Source organism: Glycine max, chromosome 11 (genome assembly GCF_000004515.6).
Source record: "Glycine max cultivar Williams 82 chromosome 11, Glycine_max_v4.0, whole genome shotgun sequence".
In the NCBI taxonomy this organism is placed as follows: domain Eukaryota; kingdom Viridiplantae; phylum Streptophyta; class Magnoliopsida; order Fabales; family Fabaceae; genus Glycine; species Glycine max.
In genome coordinates, this window is record NC_038247.2 from 31,725,645 (window position 1) to 31,745,971 (window position 20,327).

Sequence of the window (20,327 nt, forward strand, 5' to 3'; positions counted from 1 at the left end):
GTGTTGTGTGTCTTTAGGGTTTTCTATTCACAGAAGCCAAAAGTGGCACCTCACACATATATTAAATCTCTATTGTATTATTAAAGTTCCAAACTGTGGTCCGCAGCAAAATCTCATTACAATGTCATAATATCATATTTGTAACTGCATTAGTTCCATTTCTTGTAAATTTAAATTTGATAACTGCAAGCAGAACGGTGACTTTGAGTTAACATAAAACCTTATCATCTAAAAGGTTGACAAGGTATGAGCTATTTATAAATTGAATATAGGCAATGTACCAGAAAAGAACTTTTGATATGGGTAACAATAAACTGTGAAACGGGTCTGCATATGATCAGGTTGGTTTGCTAGAGTTTGCATCTGATCAGGTTGGTTTGCTAGGGTTTGCATCTGGATTTGGTATGTTGGTACTTGCATCTGGGTTTGGTATGATCATTCTTCAATCTGGGTTTGGTATGTTGCTGGTGTTTGTATCTGGGGCTGGTATGATGGATTTTGCATCATGGGGTTGCAATGATAGGGTTTTCATATTGGGTTAGAATGCTGGTGTTGCATGCGGGGTTGGTTTGGTACAACCTCACTAACACTCAAAATTTCCATCCTTTCAGCAATGTCCTTTCGATTTTGATCAATCATCGATGAAACAGCATTGAAATCAGCCTTGGTCATGTTATGTTCTGGCTGAACCTTCCTTGTTTTAAGCCATTGAACCATGAACAAGGACATTTCCTTCTCTTTGTTCTCATCCACAAGCTTCTTCAATTTCTCTTTACCCTTCACGTTGCTTTGTGCAATGAAATGCTCTTCGTCCACCATCTTCTTGGTCTGTTCCCATTGAGGCATACACATGAACTTTCCCAGCCCATTTAAGACACCCGATTCGAATGGCCAAAAATCTCTAGCCGGGATCCTTGGGGTCATAAACTATAGCGCATGCTTCAACGCCACAAAGGGTGCTGAGTTCCTTTGTTTTCTTCAACAGTGACAATGATATGGAGAAAAAAGCCCAGTCAAACAAAATGGGCCACCAGAACAGGCAGATAGGCCCAAGTGCAACTAAATAAAGGACTCTTTATTTAAAAGGCTACATCTGACCCATATGACCTTAGTAAAAAATAAAAGTAATTTAGGAAATTATGTTTTTGTTATTTTACAATTTTGTAAGAGTGACACTTGTCCTCAAATTCCGTAGGAAGTCCTGTATCAAGGATGTTATAACCTTTTCGTGAGTGCTAGGAAACAGGGGAACAACTTTAACAGAAAAATATTCTCTCTCTCTCTCTTCAATTCTCCTTCATTTCTTTGTTAGTAATTTTCTTAGCCATTGTTTTCTATTATTGGTGCTTTCATTCCATGACCTCACATGATGACTAGATCCCACACTGAAAAATCCGAAATCGTCCAACTCACTAAATCCATTACAACTTTGTCTTCAGCCTTCAATGAATTTTGAGCTAACCAGGATTTTCACCGTGAATCCTACCTTAAAACTTTCCAACTCCTTCAAGAACTGCTTATAGAAAACAAAACCCACAATCCACCAACCCCACCATCCTGCACCATAGACACCCTTAAACCCCCAAAACTATCCTTACTTGCATTCGATGGATCTAACCCCCTTGAATGGGTATTCCAGGTTGAACAATTTTTTAACACTATTCCATTGCTCCTGCTCATCACCTTTCCCAGCTTTCATGCTATATGGCTGGTTCCAATGGCTTCCTCACAACCAGCTTCTCACTTCATGGGAAGAATTCACTCGTGCCTTGGAGCTTCGGTTCGGGCCATTCACCTTTGAAAATCACCAACATGCCCTCTTTAAGCTGCAACAAACAAGCACAATGTCATATTACCAACAGGAATTTGAATGACTTGGTAACAAGGTTATTGGGTTACCTAGTACTGCCATGATAAACTGTTTCCTCTTAGGCCTCAAACCTGAGAGATTTAGAACGAGTTAGCCATCCTCAACCCTACATCGATTTCTTAGGCCATTGGCTTGGCCAAACTAGTTGAAACCAAGCTACAAGCTACCCCAACCTTATTCGCTAAGCCCCCATGGATGCCCTACCCAAAAGGCCAATCCTCTTCCTCTTCCAATTTTGCAACCAACCCCCCACCTATAGTACCTCATTTCCTTACTCCTAAAACCCTTCCTCCCTTGCTTCCCACACCACCCAACAAATTAGCACTCCCTGCCCCTTCCTCAACCAAGTCCCCATTCCCAATTAAATACCTAACCCCAGTTGAACAAGATGCTAGACGTGCCAAGGGCCTGTGCTTTAACTGTGATGAGCGTTTTCATAGAGGACATCATTGTAAGGCTAAATTTTTTTTGCTTTTATTGATCATAGAGGATGATGATGAGGCATCTGCCCTTACGGACCTTTATTTGCTCAATCAAGAGGATCCTCCCATACCATCGACCTTTCTAACCTCGCCTACAACCTTACCTTCTCCTTCCCCCTTCCCTACCCAAAACACAATCCTGGACAACTTTCACCTATCTCTACAAGCCATCCTTGGCCAACCTGCACTGAACACACTCCGACTCACAGCCACATTATTGGTCCACCCAGTCTCTATCCTCATCGACACAGGCAGCTCACATAATATTTTGCAAAATAGTGTAACGAAAATTTTGCACATTGTACCCATACCTACGGACCCATTTAAGGTCATGTTGGGCAATGGAGCATACATTGAATATGCTAGGTTTTGCCCTAACATCCCACTGGTGCTTCAAACAACCACTTTCCAAGTGCCCTAATGTAGATCCATGTAGAGCTTGTAGGCCTTGGATCTTCTTCATCAATGGAGTCCTTTGCTTCTTGAAGATCAATGACAACAGAATGGAGAATAATGAAAGGTGATTGGAGACGCCACTTCAAGGAGAAGATCAATCAAGAACAAGTTCACCACCATATGAAGCCATGGATAAGAGCTTGAAGGTAGGAGAAGATGAGTGGAGGGAGAGGGAGAGAAGGGGCACGGAATTTATGCCTCAAATGAGGTCTGAACTTTGAAGTGTAATTTCTTAAATGATCAAAGTTGAAAAAATGCACACGCAAGGCCTCTATTTATAGCCTAAGTGTTACACAAAGTTGGAGGGAAATTTGAATTTCTATTCAAATTTCACTTGAATTTGAATTTGAATTTGTGGAGCCAAATTTGGAGCCAAAATTTCACTAATTATGATTAGTGAATTTCAGCTATTGTTCAGCCCACTGACCCAAGATCAAGTCCAAGATTCTTCACTAAGTGTGCTTGGGTGTCATGAGGCATGTAAAACATGAAGGACATGAAGTGTGACTATATGATGTGGCAATGGGGTGTAGTAAGCAAATGCTCACCTCCCCCTTAGGCTGGTCCAAAATTTAATTGGATTGAGATTCTCCCAATTCAATTAAATTTCTCTTCCCACACACACATCAAATAGTGCACTTAATGCATGTGAAATTACAAAACTACCCTTAAGACAAAAACTAGTCTAGGTGCCCTAAAATACAAGGGCTGAAAAATCCTACATTAATAGGGTACCCTCCATACACTATGGAGCCCTAAATTCAAGGCCCAAAAATAATGAAACCCTAATCTAATATGTACAAAGATAAGTGGGCTCATACTTAGCACATGGACCCAAAATCTATCCTAAGGCTCATGAGAATCCTAGGGACTTCTCCTGCATCTCTAGCCCAATCTTCTTGGAGTCTCCTAGCCATGGCTCTGGTGATGGGTCACCTCCTTGGGAGGATTGCATCATGCCCTTTTACATTTTTCCCATTCAAGGAATTGATGTTGTTTTGGGGGTACAATGGATTTAAACTTTGGAACTCTTTAAGGCTAATTTCACTATCTCAATGATCTATTTTTCTCACCAAGACAAGTGTCTCACCTTACAGGGTACCTCTTCCCCGCCTCTTATACATGCCTCATTTCATCAATTTACTAGATTATTGCACACTGATTCCATAGTTTCTTGCCATGCCATTACCATGCTACCCTTAGACACCCCCCTCCCCACATTTCCATTACCTTTGCACCCAAATGTTTCCAGACCCCCTGCCACCCTAAACTTACTAGGATTACCACCTGATCTTGCGACCATACTACACCAATTTAGTCACGTATTCTCCACACCCCTTGGCCTACCTCCCCTAGACCCCATGATCATCATATTCACCTTTTACCCAATTCCAAGCCTGTTAATGTCAAACCCTACCGCTACCCGCACTTTCAAAAGGAAACCATGGCTATGCTTATTGCTGACATGTTAAAGGAGGGGATCATTCGCCCTTCCACTAGCCCCTACTCCTCATCAGTTCTCTTAGTCAAGAAGAAGGATGGTTCGTGGCATTTTTGTGTGGATTATAGGACCTTTAATGCCCTTACGGTCCGTGACCGTTTCCCCATTCCCACAATTGATGAGCTACTGGATGAGCTCAAGGGTGCTTCCTTCTTCTCTAAGATTGACTTACGTTCAGGCTACCACCATGTCAGATTAGCGGAGAAAGATATTCCGAAAATGGGGTTTCAAACATTTGATGGACACTATGAGTTTTTAGTGATGCCTTTTGGCCTCACTAACGCACTGTCTAGCTTCCAAGCGGCCATGAATGACCTTTTGCATCCCTTCTTATGCAAATTTGTTTTGGTTTTTTTTTTTACGATATTCTTATTTATGGCCTAAATTGGATTGATCATTTGTTGCATATTGAATAGATTTTGTTGCTTTTATACCAACACCAGTTCTATGCTAAATTTTCCAAGTGTCGCTTTGGAGTAACTTCAGTGGACTATTTGAGACACATAATCAGCCATCAAGGGGTACAAGTGGACTCGGACAAAATCAGAGCTATGATGGATTGGCCTACCCCCACTTCCTTGACTACCCTACGAGCCTTCCTTGGTCTCACATGATTTTATAGGCGGTTTGTTCATCACTATGTCACTATAGCTAGCCCTCTAACTGATTTATTAAAATCATCTACATTCTTATGGCCTACAGCTGCAGATACGACGTTTATCCAATTAAAAGATGCAATGCTACACTTACCCTTACTGCATCTACTTGACTTTGAAGTACCTGTTGAGGTGACCATCAACGCCTCAAATGCTGCCATAGGTGTTGTCTTGTCCCAAAACCATTATCCCATTGCTTTTTTTTTTTAGCAAGAAACTGAGTCTACTACTCTGCACTTCTTCCACCTACATAAGAGAAATGCATGCTATCATTGAGGCAGTTAAGATATGGAGGCAATATTTGCTGAGGAGCACTTTCAAAATTTACACGGACCACAAGAGCTTGAAAGGCCTTATGACTCAAGCTATTTAGACCCCAGAGCAACAAAAGTGGTTAAACAAATTATTGGGCTATTGTTACGAGATTTGTTAGAAACCTGGCAAGGAGAATCTCGTTGCGGATGCTTTATCACGCATATCACCTGATGCAAACCTATCCTTATTTGCTGCCATGAGTGCACCAACTTACCCTCTCCTGGCTCAATTGTATGAATTTTATTTGAAGCAACATGTAGGGAAATCTTTATTAACTAAATTTGCCAATGATACGACAATGCATTCCGAATTTTAGTTGAAGTCAGGCCTTCTCTATTTTCAGAATAAAATTTTCATACCCCCTACCTCGGGATTAAGCCACACCCTGTTGACTGAGTTTCATTCCACCCCAATTGGTGGTCACTCTGGAGTTAAGGCCACTCTAGTGCAGTTATCTGCAATCTTTTATTGGTCTGGAATGTACAAAAAGGTTTAAGAGTTTGTGAAAAACTGTGAAATCTGCCAGCACAGTAAATATGAAACTCACTCACCCTTTGGTCTCCTCCAACCATTGCCAGTTCCCAATCAGGTTTGGGAAGACATCTCCATGGACTTCATCACTAATTTGCCTCCTTCTGCCAATCACACAGTTATCTGGGTTGTTGTTGATTGTTTGACAAATTGTGGGCATTTTATTGTGCTTCCAACCAATTTTTTTACAGCTCAATTAGCCTCGGTCTTCATCGCTAAAATTTACCATTTACACAGAATACCCAAAACAATTGTCAGTGATCGAGATAAATTGTTTGTAAGCAAGTTCTAGAAATAGCTATTTCAGACTTTAGGCACCCAGTTAGCTCATATCAGTTCATACTATCCATAGACGGATGGGCAAATAGAGGTATTGAACAGATGTTTAAAGACGTACTTGTGTTGCTTTGTGAGTGATGAACCACAATGGTGGATCCGTTTCCTCCCATTGGCTGAATTTTGGTACAATTCCTCCTATCATTCAGCCATAGGTATGTCCCTATGTGAACCGTTGTATGGCATATTGCCTCCTTGTATTGCCTCCCATGTACTTAGTGTGTCCAAAATTTCTTTGTTAGAGGAATTACTTTCTCAAAAGAAAGAGATATTGTAGCTACTGAAAACAAATCTCATTCGAGCAAGGAATCGTATGACCCAACAGAGCAATCTTAAGCGCACAGACAAAACATTCACAGAAGGCCAATGGGTTTATTTGAAGTTGCATCCTTACCGCCAATTCTCTATTCATAATTGTAGTTCATAGAAGCTTGTGAAGCGATTTTATGGCCCTTTTTGGATTGTGCGTCAGATTAGAAAATTTGCATATGAGCTTGAGCTCCCTGCATCTTCATGCTTTCATCCCGTCTTCCACGTCTCGTTGCTAAAAATGTGCCATGGTCACCCGACTTCGCAAGTAGTTCCTCTCCCTGTGGATAGTGCAAACCCTGTCATACCCAAGCCTCTCTGCATTTTAGGGGAAAGACAAGTTTCAGATTGTGAAGGTTATCAAACTAAGTTTTTAGTTCACTGGTTGGGACAACCAAAGTCTGAGGCCACGTGGATTCCCACAACTGAGTTCAAAGCTACTTACCCATCATTTGATCTTGAGGACAAGATTGGTCTCAGGGGCGTAGGTAATGATACAAAGAAAAACAACACAGTCAAACAAAATGGGCCACCAGAATAGGCAGATAGGCACAAGCTCAGCACAAATAGGCCTCTTTATTTAAAAGACTACATTTGACCCATATGACCCTAGCCAAAAATAAAAGTAATTTAGGAAATTATGTTTATGTTTATTTTACAATTTTGTAAGAGTGACACTTGTCCTCGGATCCTATAGGAATTCCTGTATCAAGGTTGTTATAACCTTTCCGTGAGTGCTAGGAAAAAGGGGAACAACTTTAATAGAAAAATATTCTCTCTCTCTCTCTCTTCCCTTCTCCTTCCTTTCTCTGTGAATGATTTTCTTAGCCATTGTTTTCTATTAGACAACTTCCTTTTCTTGTATGTTATCCTTTCTTTTAGAATTTTTGAGTATGAATGCGAGAACGAACCTATGAAAGAATAATGAATAATAATACTCCTCCTTCCTCACCTAGACTCTCTCTCTCTCTCTCTCCCCCTCACTTCTTCTTCTCAAGTAGTTGGTCCTCTTTCGTGAAAGCTAACCCTAACATTGGTGCTTTCATTGAATCCTCTCCGCCATGGCCGAAGCTACACGATAAAAAACAAGCATGGAGCGTTGGGAAGATGCGTTTGCAAAGCTTTCTGCATCCATGACTTCGAAGTTCGATGAACTTCTCAGTCGCATGAATCAGTTAGAAACCTCCCACGCCAACACTCATGCTCCGTCATCGTTTGCGGCTGCCTCCGCAGCGTCCACCTCCAACGCAGCTTATAGATTGAAGCTTGAGGTTCCGAGATTTGATGGAACGGATCCTGAAGGATGGATATTCAAGGTGACACAGTTCTTTGAGTATCACGCGACGTCGAAACCCGATAGGTTGACGATAACGTCCTTCTATATGGAGGGCCCAGCCTTGGCATGGTTCCAATGGATGTATCGAAGTGGCCAACTCTCTTCATGGTCAGCCTTTCTTCACGCCATCCATGCTAGGTTTTCGTCCTCAGCATATGAAGATCCCACGGGAGTTTTGTGCAAACTCACGCAGCGAACCACCGTATCAGCGTACCTCTCGGAGTTTGAAACTCTTGCTAACAGGGTTATCGGACTTCCAGTGCCATTTGTCTTGAGTTGCTTTATATCAGGACTTAATCCTGCAATCTGGAGGGAGGTTCAAGTGATGCAACCACACTCACTAGCTCAGGCAGTTTCATTTGCGCGCCTTCATGAAGAGAAGTTCCTCGATAGTCGCCGTCAGGGAAGTAAACCTTCCTCTTCCATATCTTCGGGGACGAGTGCCACGCGTCCTCCATCTTCCTTGAACGCACCTCTACAAGATTCGTCACTACTGCCTTCTGCGAGCAGACCACGTGCTTCCACCATCCCCTTCAAGAGACTAACACCGTCGGAGCTCGCTCTTCGCCGGGAACAAGGCTTATGTTTTAATTGCGAAGAAAAATATTCGAGGGGACATAAATGTGCATCCTCTCTATTTTTGTTTGTCACAGAGGAAGATGATGATAACCGCGATATGGACCCTGGACCATCCCAGTTAACCCCTTCATCGCAGGAATCGTCTCCGACACAGATTAGCTTACATGCCTTGTCTGGTCACGGAGCACCGAAGACTTTACGCCTCACCGGATTAATTCATGATCATCGCGTTCAAATTTTGATCGATGGAGGCAGTACTCACAACTTCCTGCAATAGGAATTGGTAGCTTCGCTGCAATTACAACCATGCGAGACCTCCACTCTGCGTGTCACGGTTGGTAATGGTGAGGAATTGCAGTGCAATCAGGTTTGCACGAATATTGCCGTGAGAATACAAAAGCATGAATTTCAGGTTGATTTCCATGTCTTGCCCATACAGGGGCTTGATGTTGTACTAGGAGTCCAATGGCTCAAAGCCTTAGGACCAGTTCTCACTGATTACACGACGCTTACGATGAAATTCATCTACAATGGCCAGTTGATTGAGCTCGTGGGGGATCGTGACTCATCCCTTCAGATGATCTCACCTTCTCAGTTACAGAGATGGGTGGATACAGGTAACACCAGCACCTTTTTCCACATTAAAATGGAACCTTCCACAGAGATGCCATTACCTATCATTCTCCGGTACCTACAATCCAGAGACTTCTCTCTAAACATGCCTTTCTCTTCCAACCTCTATCAGCCCTACCCCCATCAAGACCCATAGATCACGCCATTACCCTCCTCCCTCACTTAGCCCCAGTCAACGTAAAACCCTATCGTTACCCACACTTCCAAAAACAAGAGATAGAGACCCAGGTCGCAGCGATGCTCAGACAAGGCCATATCCAACATAGCTCAAGCCCGTTTTCTTCCCCAATTCTATTAGTTAAGAAGCACGATGGAACTTGGCGTTTCTGCGTGGATTATAGGGCGCTTAACGCGATCACAATTCGAGATCGTTTCCCCATTCCGACGGTGGATGAGCTTCTCGACGAGCTCGGAGGTGCTGTTTGGTTTTCGAAGCTCGATCTGATGCAAGGATACCATCAGATCCTGATGAAAGAGTTCGATATCAGCAAGATGGCGTTCCGCACCCATCATGGGCATTACAAATTTCGCGTAATGCCCTTCGGTCTTTGTAATGCTCCATCGACGTTTCAAGCAACGATGAACAGGTTGTTTCAGCCTCACTTACGGAGGTATATCATCGTCTTCTTTGATGATATACTGATCTACAGTCGCATTTTGGATGAGCATCTTAATCACTTGGAAATCGTGTTTCAGGTATTGAACAATGGCCAATTTACTCTTAAGCTCACCAAGTGTTCATTTGCGCAGAGATAAATAGATTACTTGGGCCACGTCGTGTCCGGTGATGGCGTCCAACCTGTGCCTGAGAAGGTGCAAGCCATTCAAGCTTGGCCGCAGCCACGATCAACGCGAGCTTTGCGTGGCTTTCTAGGACTAGTAGGGTTCTATCGCAGGTTTATAAAAGGGTACGCGATGATAGCCCACCCACTATCTCAACCACTGACCAAGGCGGAGCTGGTTTGGTCTCTGGAAGCCGAAAGCGCATTCCACATGCTCAAGAAGGCAGTCACGATGGCGCCGGTGCTCGCTCTTCTGGACTTCACTAAGCCTTTTATGGTAGAAACCGATGCTTCGGGCTTGGGGATAGGCACTGTGCAGGATGGGCATCCGATCTCCTTCTTCAGCAAGCAGTTCTGCCCAAGGTTGCTGAGGTCTTCCACTTATGTCCGGGAACTAGCCGCCATCACCGCCGCGGTTAAGAAATGGCGGCAGTACCTATTGGGCCACCATTTCATCATATTAACAGACCATAGGAGCCTGAAGAAACTGATGAATCAGGCCGTTCAGACCCTAGAGCAACATAAATACTTAGCACGACTACTGGGTTTTGATTATGTTATCCAATATCGAGCAGGGAAGAGCAATGTAGTTGCAGACGCGCTATCTCGGTCAGGAGTATCAGCACCTGCTTCGCTCTTCATTATTTCAGTTCCTCACTTCGTTTTTCTCGAAGATTTGAGAAGGGAATTGCAGGCAAACCCCGAATTCACTGAGTTAAGGAAGAAGATGATCGTAGAGCCTCATGCATACCCTGATCATTCACTAGCTCAGGACCTCATTCTCTATCGTGGTCGCATATGGCTACCACCAAACTGTTCCTTCATCAAGATACTACTCTCGGAGTTCCATCAATCCCTAACAGGAGGACATATGGGTTTCCGCAAAACCCTAAACCGAGTAACTAAGAATTTCATGTGGGAAACGAGCACTCGCGACACGCGTGACTTCGTATCCAACTGTTTAGAATGTCAACTGGTGAAGTACGAACCAGCGAAACCCAGAGGCCTTTTATATCCTCTCCCAGTGCCGTCGCAGCCATGGGAGGACCTTTCGATGGATTTCATCGTAGGACTCCCAGCATATCGGGGTAACACATGTATGCTGGTTATTGTGGATCGCTTCTCCAAGGGAGTGCATCTGGGAATGCTTCCCCCGCATCACACATCGCAGACCGTGGCTCAGTTATTCATGGAGATGGTGGGCAAATTGCATGGGATGCCTCGGAGCATCACGTCGGATCGTGATCCGCTTTTCCTGAGCAAGTTCTAGCAATCATTATTCTCTCTAAGTAGAACCAAACTCTGAATGAGTTCTGCATATCATCCTCTAATGGATGGGCAGACTGAAGTTGCAAATCGAGTGGTGGAGCAGTACTTGCAGGCGTTTGTGCATCGGAAACCCAGTTCGTGGGGGCGCTTCCTGTTGTGGGCAGAGTGGTCGTATAACACGTCTGTCCACTCAGCCACGAGGCTAACACCCTTCGAGGTTACATTTGGCCGCAAACCTCCAAGTTTGCCCCAATACTTAACAGGCACCTCCACTGTAGCAACAGTGGACGATTTGCTCAGTCAGAGGGAAGACATGTTTAACCTCCTTCGCCGGAAATTGCAGAAAGCGCAGGCTCGCATGAAGGAAATCGCGGATGGACATCGCAGGGACCATGAGTTTCAGGTAAATAAGTGGGTTCTAGTCAAGCTGAGACCATATCGGCAAACCACGGTGGCCGGAACAGGCCAGTCAAAGCTTTCGAGGCGTTTCTATGGACCCTTTAAAATTGTTGAGAGGATGAGCCCGGTAGCATACAAGCTTGAACTTCCGGAACACTCTCGCATCCATCCTGTGTTCCATTGTTCACTATTGAAACCCTTCGTGGGCTTGGCTGATGCAGTAATAGCAGAAAAACTTCCTTCCGAAGTGGTGGATAATCAACCCCTCACGACACCTTTAGCTATTCTGGGCCAGAAGATGGTTCCGACAGACCAGGGGCCCAAACGCATGGTTCTGGTACAATGGCAAGGCCTGCATCCGGATGAAACATCGTGGGAAGAGTGGGCGTGCCTTTAGGAACAACATCACCTTGAGGACAAGGTGTTATTTGAAGACCGCGGGTATGTTACGAATAGCAACTGGGAGTCACAGGCCTCGAGGCCCAGAAGAAGGAGTAGTGTTCCTGGGTACTTGAAGGACTACGAGCTTTAAGTTTGAGAGGTCCCCGTGAAGGAGCAGCAACACGAATGGCGTTGGGGGTCATTCTAGAAGCTTAGGGGCATTGATGTAATCATACTATAGGTCGTCAGGGTTGTTATGCAACTAACTGCATGTATAAAAGCCAAGAACGAACCTATGAAAGAATAAAGAATAATGAATAATAATACTCCTCCTTCCTCACCTAGACTCTCTCTCTCTCTCTCTCTCTCTCTCTCTCTCCCCCCCTCACTTCTTCTTCTCGAGTAGTTGGTCCTCTTTCGTGAAAGCTAACCCTAACATTAAGCTAATAAACAAAAATAAGATTCTAAATAGAATATTAAAAATAAGATAACAGTTAGAATATAATTTGAGTTTAATGTCTAAATAATTATAGTGTAAAATTATTTTATGCTGTCGTTTGAACTTATCATATATGCTGAGTTGTGATTGGACAATTTTATAAAAAATTTTACACAGTATATAACTCTTTTTCATATAGAATTTATATTTATTCAAAAAACTGAAAAAAAAGAAAAACGGTAAAAAAGAATATAAATAGAGGAAAAATTTGGGTGTTCAAATTATTAATTTTCCACAAAATTGTTTTATTTTTGTGATAAAATTAATTTTAGATGAGTGAAATTATTATTTTTACCAAATCTCATATAATTATGAATTTATTATCAAAATCTATGCTAGATTGAGCTCTTATCATGACAATCTTTTTTCTTAATTATCTTATTGAATATTTTAGAAACTAAATCTAAGCTTAAATGATGCATTGCATTTCATAGTATATTTTACATGGATTTCATTAGTAGTTTGCATGCATTTGTTAATGGTAGGTTTTGTTTCATGCATATTTCTTAAGTTTTTCTTATCTAGGACATTGTTATGATTTCCACCCATGTGCTTTTGGTTGTAGCCAAATAAAACACTTACTTTTCCTACGAGAATGAGATGTTGAAGACAAGCTTGATCTTGAGGTTTTGCGAGTCCAGGACAAAATAATAAATTCGATCCTCTTATATTTGTATTTAAAAATATAAATATATATTGCTTAAAATAAATAGACAAACGTAATTATATTAAAAAATTATAAATGTCATTATATTAAAATAGTTTTAACAAATCTCAAAAAATATATAACATGTTTTATTCAAATTAGTCTGGTGTTATCCTACGATTCAATTATGTCTCCAAAAACAAAAAAAATACATACAAATAGATATCTACATATATAAGTTTGGCATAACAACATGACAAGTCGATGGCAGGTTTGACATTCTCTGTCACTACTCAAAAAACATGATTTAACATCATTAAATTTAAGTCGATTTTCGAAAAATCGATGTAGAAAAATAAGCAGTGATATTTTTGAAATTAAGTTCAACTTTTTTAAGATGGTTTTATAAAAACCATCATCGAAAGAAAGTGTTGAAAGAAAGTTTAAAAAACCCATTTTTGAAAGCAGTGTTCAAGGACGATTTTCGAAAACCATCTTTGAAAACCCTTCCCATTGCTTTAAATTTCATTTCCCTTTTACTTGCCCTCCCAATCTCTCATGGTGCAACAACTTTCTCGCCCTTACCTTTCGTGTGCTCTTTCAGTGTCTCACAGCGCAGCTCTCTCACCCTTCCCTTTCTCTCTCGCGATCGAGCCCCAAAGCTTTCCAAGCCTCAAGGAAGCCGTGAACTCCAAGCCCAAGAAGAAGAAAGGAACTTATTCGTGACTTGTGCGACAGTGATGACGGTTTCGACTAAAGCCTTACGCGTGATTGCGGTTTCAACCATGACCAAGGCCTTACGATAGTCCTTTTAGCCAGTTGTGTTCTTTCGAATATGCTGCTGATATGTGTTGTTAGTTTCTAGTTGTTGCAAATTGAATGTAAAACTAGGTTTTGTTTGAAATAACCTTGAGATGTGTGATTTCATTTTATTGGAAAATTTGTTTTCTATTTTGTCTCAAATTACTATCTCATGACTTGTTGAATGTGTGTATTTTTTTTTAATTATAATTATAGAACTGGATTTGACAATCATGAATGGTTACTATGGTGTTTGATTTAGGACCTACAAGGTGTTACCGACAAATTAAAAACAAGTCGTACACAAAATCATAGTTTTGCCACGGTGTTCCTGATCCCAAGATCAGGATTTATGATGTTGGCATGAAGAAGAAAGGTGTTGATGAGTTTCCTTTCTGTGTTCATTTGGTTTGTTGGGAGAAGGAGAATGTCTCGAGTGAGGCGTTGGAGAGTGCATTCCACTTGAGAGTCAGGATGGATCCCTCCCATGTTCTTAGGATCAACAAAATGCTTTCATGTGCTGGAGCCGATAGGCTCCAGATTGGGATGCGAGGTGCGTTTGGAAAGTTGTTGGCTACTTGTGCTAGAGTGGCTATTGGCCAAGTCCACCTTTCGGTCTGCTGCAAGGACAACAACAACCACCATGCACAAGAAGCCCTCCGTTGTGCTAAGTTTAAGTTCCTCAGATGCCATAAGATTATAGTTAGTAGGAAGTGGTATGTATCTGGACATGGCTACTAACTTGTCCACAGTAGTTCAATTTGAATTATGAAAAGTAACTTGTATTTATTATCAATAAATTTGCACTTTTTTTGTGTATGGTTTTAACTCTAGGTATTATTCTTTTAAATTCTTGCTTAGGGGGTTCACCAAGTTTGGTCGTAATGATTATTTGAAGTTTAAGTCAAAGTACAGTACAAGATTATGCCTGATGGTGTGAATGCCAAGGTAATGTGGAGCTGCTTGACAATGCAATATACTGTGATGGAAACTGTATGTCACATAGATTTCATCATGTTGAGGACATTTTTACTTGTTAACTTGCACCTTGGGGAATGCATTGAACTGTGTTTCAGAATGAAATTTTCCTTTTGTCTTCAATTGGTACCTTTTGTTGGTTACTATTAGTGTGTGTAATTGTCCTTCTAAATTCACATGTTCTATTTTGTGATTTTGCAGCTTCTTGGGTTCCATGGACCATTGGCTAACCGCCAACCAGGAAAACCCTGTTTTGTTTATATATAACAAAGAGATCAAAAGGCTTAACTTTTGCAATGGTTCATCCTAAAAGAAAAAAAAAGAACATGAAAAAGAAGGTAATATAAATGGCAAAGAAAAAATAAAGAAGGATGTTACCCAATATTTCCAGCAAAGGAAGTGATGATCCTAGAACCGGAGCTCTGATACCTAATGATATGAACCCTCATGGCATAAGGGCTGACTTAGGATCATCTAGGATTAAACCTTGTTGGAAAATTCAGAAAATTGATTAAGAAAAGGATGGAAAATTTGCAAGATTCAAGGGTTGGCAGTGGCTAATTTCTTGGGACTTAATAAGGTGAATCTTGGCATAAAATGGATGAATGAGATGGTAAAAACGTAGATTAAGTGGTGATTGGAAAGAAATATAGAAATGACTATAACTCAAGCTACAGGGCTCCAAATGATGTGATTCCAAAATAAGGTGAAAGCTATCATTTTGAATTTCAATTTAGGCTCAAGAATCACTTAATTTGAACGAGTAAAACGAGAGTTATGGTCACGAGATAATTCTGGGCAGAATTGGATTTTCTAGAATTGTGGTTTGAAAGAACAAGGTTGAAGATGTGAAAGACCTTTGATATAGTCAGGGTGTTCTTGAATCACTCAAGAACTTAGGAGAATCACTCTCACTAAGATAAAAGAGATAAACTCTAATTTTTCTGAATAAAACTCTACTTGTGTTTATTGATAAAATGGTTTAGCTTATAAAGAAGCTTTACCATCATATTTTACATATGCTTCATTAAAGGCAATTACAATCCACTTAAATTTAGTAATGATACACTAACCTAGGGAATTAAAAGAACTTAATGGCTGAGTGTAACTGAAACTGTGACAACTAAAAGTCACCCCAAGGCTAATGCCTAAGCTACCAATTGGGCCCTTATTACAACTTGAACTAAACCAAACTAAAGCCCCTTTAGTTGATTAACCCAAAACATATTTTTGTTCAGCCAACTTTACATGGATTGGGCCATTATTTATATAAACTAAACACTCTAAAATTGAGACGAAGTGGCGCCATTTAGTCCTCCTCCATTTGGGCCATGATACAACTCACGACCTTGGACTTTTCTCCTTGAAACTTGGGCTTGTATTCAAATAGTATGGACAACACTTGTTGAAGAGCTTCCTTTGCTTTCCTTGCTCTAGCCCTTGTCATAGGTCCTCCAAGTCCTTCAAGTGGATCCTTGCCCTTGCTCTTGGTCATGTCCTCATCATTATCAAATTTTGAGTTTATTGTTTTTGTCTACTCATTGTTTTTGAGCCACTTGAATGGATAATAGTGATCTTATATGTTGTTATTGTTCACTTTTATTCCTTATCTTTAGAGTTTTATATTGGATTGTTGGTTACCATTTGGTCGCATACTTAATACTATTTTATTAGTAATCTTAGAATGTTAAATTTCTTATTATTAACTCCAAACATCAATGATGCGGATTATTGCTTTCTCCACCTTACTGCCCTGCTATTCAATCTTTAGAATCCTTGTTTTATAGTTGTGCAGGAGTTATAATTTCTTTTAGACAATTATTTCCTTTTTTTTCTTTGCATAGATGTGAATGAACACACACGGGTAAGACCTTTCATTTGTTACCCTAAAATACTACACAACTATGTTTTTTTGTCTCTATGGGTAGGACAATTTGACAAGCAAGAAAGTGGCACCATTTGGTAGGGGACCACGATTCTGTCCAGGGGCTGATCTAGCAAAAGTGGAGACAACAGTCTTCCTTCATCATCTTGTCCTTAATTATAGGTACTTTACTTATTACACTAGCCAAATCTACCCATTCAAATTATAACATGCACAAATTATGGTTAGCAACATTAAAGAGGCCCCAATAATTAAAGAGACCTCTCTTTAATTATTGGGGTCACTGATCTTACTGATTATGCTCTGTATCTATATATTATGCATAGGTTGGGGTCATTGATCTTACTGATCAGGCTTTGTATCTATATATTATGCATGGACTGAAGTGGATAGTAGAGAACCATGAATCCCCAATAAGGCCATTATTAGTTCTAGGGGGATTTCATCAAATAGTATTGCATCTGATGATATATGATTTGTGAGACACATCATTACATTTTCAGATCTCGCAAGATGGTAGAATATGTAGCATTTGGAGGCTTATCTGTCTTGTTGGGTAATTATCATTCTTTAATACATTATTGGAATTAATTATATTTTATGGATGCAAGTGAGTCAAGCAAGGTGAGCATTTGAAGCTCAAGCTACGCTTATTTATTTAGACAAATCAAATTTACATGTTTAGCTTGGCTTATATAAAAATATGAAGTTTGAGTGCAACTTGATCAAAATTTTAATGGATTGATTATTTGTTTACCCATTACACCGACTTTGCTTGAAGATTTAGGAGCTTGTGGAAAAAAGTTAATAACCTTCAAAAGCTCGTAAATCTATACCTTGGAGGAAGCATAAGCCATCCTAACTCTATCACTATTGAAAAGCTTGAAGAGAAGTTCACTAGCACATGGTGGCACTCACTACCGATGGTGGTGCCTTATCCGATATATCCCTCATCGGGCATCTACTGCCACGTGGTAGCACTTGCCACACTATTTTTTTTGTGGCACTTCCATTGATGCTATATCACTTTTTTGCAATTCCACCACCGCATAATAAAAATAGGCTTAATGCCATTTTTAATTCATTATTTGCAGTTGTTTTACTCTGGTACATTAAGTTTTAAAAGTTTCATTCTAATCCTTTAAGTTTCTAAAATGCCTCATTTTGTCCCTTCTGATTTCCTTCATAAATGTTAGCATTCTGTTAAGTTTAAAATTTCAAAATAATTGATTTAATATAGTGACGGCTAAAAACCACCGCTATCTTTATTCTATTTAAAAAAAATAAAAAACTAAACCTCCCTCAAGCGTGTTGCTTCCTTCCTTTTCTCTCTCCCTCACTCTCACCATGGAATCGTAACCTCAAACCCCCTCAACCGTGTCAACGCACCTCAGCTACCTCGACTCCACAAAATTGTCATCACACTCCTACAACATCAACTCTTGGGTCGAGTCCTTTTCCTCGATGTTGACCAAGCTCCGCCTCATATGCAGCTAAGATGGGCACATCATATCTCTTTCATTCAATTCATGTCTTGATGTGTCTTTTTTCATGCAATTCGTATCTTGCCTTGATACGAATTTTCCTTCATTGATCCATATCCATTTTCTGCTTCATCTTGCCAATTATGTCAAACTCAATAGAAAAGCTTGGTTTTTTCCTCATAACGAGTCCCGAGAACTTGGACAAGAGTATACAAATGGCGGAAGAAGAGACCAAGGTGAAGGTTACATGCGTCATTACCGATGCTTTTGTAACCTCTTCTCTCCTCGTGGCAAAGAACCTCAACGTTCCTTGGATTGCGTTTTGGCCTCCCATGTCATGCAAATAATGCTGGAAACACAACCTTTGATTTCATTCCCAGGTTGCCCAACATGTGTGTCAATGATATACTACATGATTTACTCTTGTTATGAGAAAGATAGGTTTCGCTAAGTGAGGTGCTACCTCAAGCTAAGGTTGTGGTCATGAATTTCTTCAAGGAAACAGACCCGCCTTCGTTCATTAAGGGCATGAGATCTAAGTTGCCTTGATGTGGCCATGGTAGCTACACATGAGGGGGAGCTTGGTTGACCATGACATGAAGGGCTTATCCCAAGAGTCAGTGTTGCAGGAGCATAGCGAGAATTCTGTGGAGTCAGGGTAGCTGAGGTACGGCTTAGCGGTCAAGTGGGTTTTCAGTTGCACCTTCATGGTGAGAGTGAGCGAGAGAGAGAAGGAAGGTAACAACAAGCTTGAGAGGGGTTAGTTTTTTTTTATTTCTTTTAAATAGAAAAAAGATAGTGGTGGTTTTTATCCACCACTATATTAAATCAATTATTTCAAAATTTTAATGTTAATAGAATGTTAATGTTTATGATGAAAATCAAAAGAAAGAAAAAATGAAGCATTTTAGAAACTTAAAGGACCAGAGTAAAAGTATTAAACCATAATGTACTTGAGTGAAACAACTACAAACATAATAAGCAAAAAGTAATCTTAAACCTAAAATATATAATTATTCTTAGGAAGTTTATATTATTGACTAAATAATTACTAGCTTTTCTGTTTTTTTCCAAAATATTATTAATAAATATAATAGCCTAAAGCGATCAAATATTATGTCACTGGTGACAAAAATTCTATTATATATATATATATATATATATACACACACACACACACACACACACACACACACACACACACTCACACCTAGTCCTCTATCATTTTTGTGTTTGTTTTTTAATTTCTATATCCAACTATAATATTAGTAAAATCATTAGTGGTTGAAGTGTTAAACACAAAGTTTAGAACTCCCTCCCCCCCTCCCCAAATGAGGGTTATATAACACAAGTAGAAAGCATACTAACAAACTGTAAAACTAGTCTTGTGTAATGAAAAAAGACAGGTGTTGTTTGTTTTTTGTGAATGGCATTTAACCCATCCCTACAAAAATGAGAAATTGTCGTGAGAGGCGGTTAAAATTGCATTTTGTGAAAGCTAAAAATCTCCACAATATGTAATATTTGGAAATTAAAATAATCGTCAAGACCATGCACAAACATGTGATTTAAAAACTCACCTTGAACATAGTTAATAAATGAATTCAATTTGATTCAATGGTCTTGTAGTGAATCTGTTTTTAGTGTGCCGATATTGCACTTCTTGGAGGATGCTCTTAAGTTGTTGAATGTTTTTTAAGGAAATTGTTGCAGTAGTCACATTCTGCACCTATCAATTTCACTGGGTATTGTTGTTCCTCAATTATTGCACTAGCAATGTACTAAGCCCAGTTGACTTGGTTTTCCCAATTATTGAATCATTTTGTGATATGTTTTTATCAGAAGTGGATTTGTGCTATTCCCTCATTTATGTGATCTAAATCATGTGACATCCGAGCATTGTATATTATTGATAGTGAAATCTTGCAAAAATTTCTATATATTTTACTTAGAGGATCTCCAAAGCTGATTCACCAAAAATGAAGGTAAGAAAAACTTGTTTTCTCTTATGTTAACATTATATAGTTCATTGCCAATTACTATGCATCTCTAAGAAAAGTGATGCAATCCTACCCCACAAGGGCATTGGATAGAAGACTCCAAGTAGATTGGGCCAGAGATGCAAGAGAAGACCCTAAGGTTCTCATGAGCCTTAGGGCAAATTTTGGGCCCATGAGCTAAGTATGAGCCCACTTATCT

At 40.2% G+C, this 20,327-nt stretch overlaps 1 protein-coding gene and 1 pseudogene across 1 annotated transcript; both read left to right on the forward strand.

Moving 5' to 3' along the window:
- The first annotated feature begins 7,547 nt into the window (after window positions 1-7,547).
- On the forward strand, window positions 7,548-9,760 carry LOC106797858 (uncharacterized). Its single transcript, XM_014773119.1, has 3 exons — window positions 7,548-8,600; window positions 8,811-8,988; window positions 9,303-9,760. The coding sequence occupies exons 1-3, from the start codon at window positions 7,548-7,550 to the stop codon at window positions 9,758-9,760; spliced, it is 1,689 nt and encodes a 562-aa protein (XP_014628605.1).
- A 4,291-nt stretch (window positions 9,761-14,051) lies between these two features.
- On the forward strand, window positions 14,052-18,475 carry LOC100807686 (60S ribosomal protein L10-like; annotated as a pseudogene).
- The last annotated feature ends 1,852 nt before the right edge of the window (window positions 18,476-20,327 follow it).

What these genes read in the sequence shown, in the direction of transcription:
- LOC106797858 (XM_014773119.1), top strand. Translation starts at nt 7,548, where the DNA reads ATGGAGCGTTGGGAAGATGCGTTTGCAAAGCTTTCTGCATCCATGACT. An exon ending in GATTAATTCATGATCATCGC is followed by an intron (nt 8,601 to 8,810) that starts GTTCAAATTTTG and finishes TTGCCCATACAG; the next exon opens with GGGCTTGATGTTGTACTAGG. An exon ending in ACAGAGATGGGTGGATACAG is followed by an intron (nt 8,989 to 9,302) that starts GTAACACCAGCA and finishes CAATTCTATTAG; the next exon opens with TTAAGAAGCACGATGGAACT.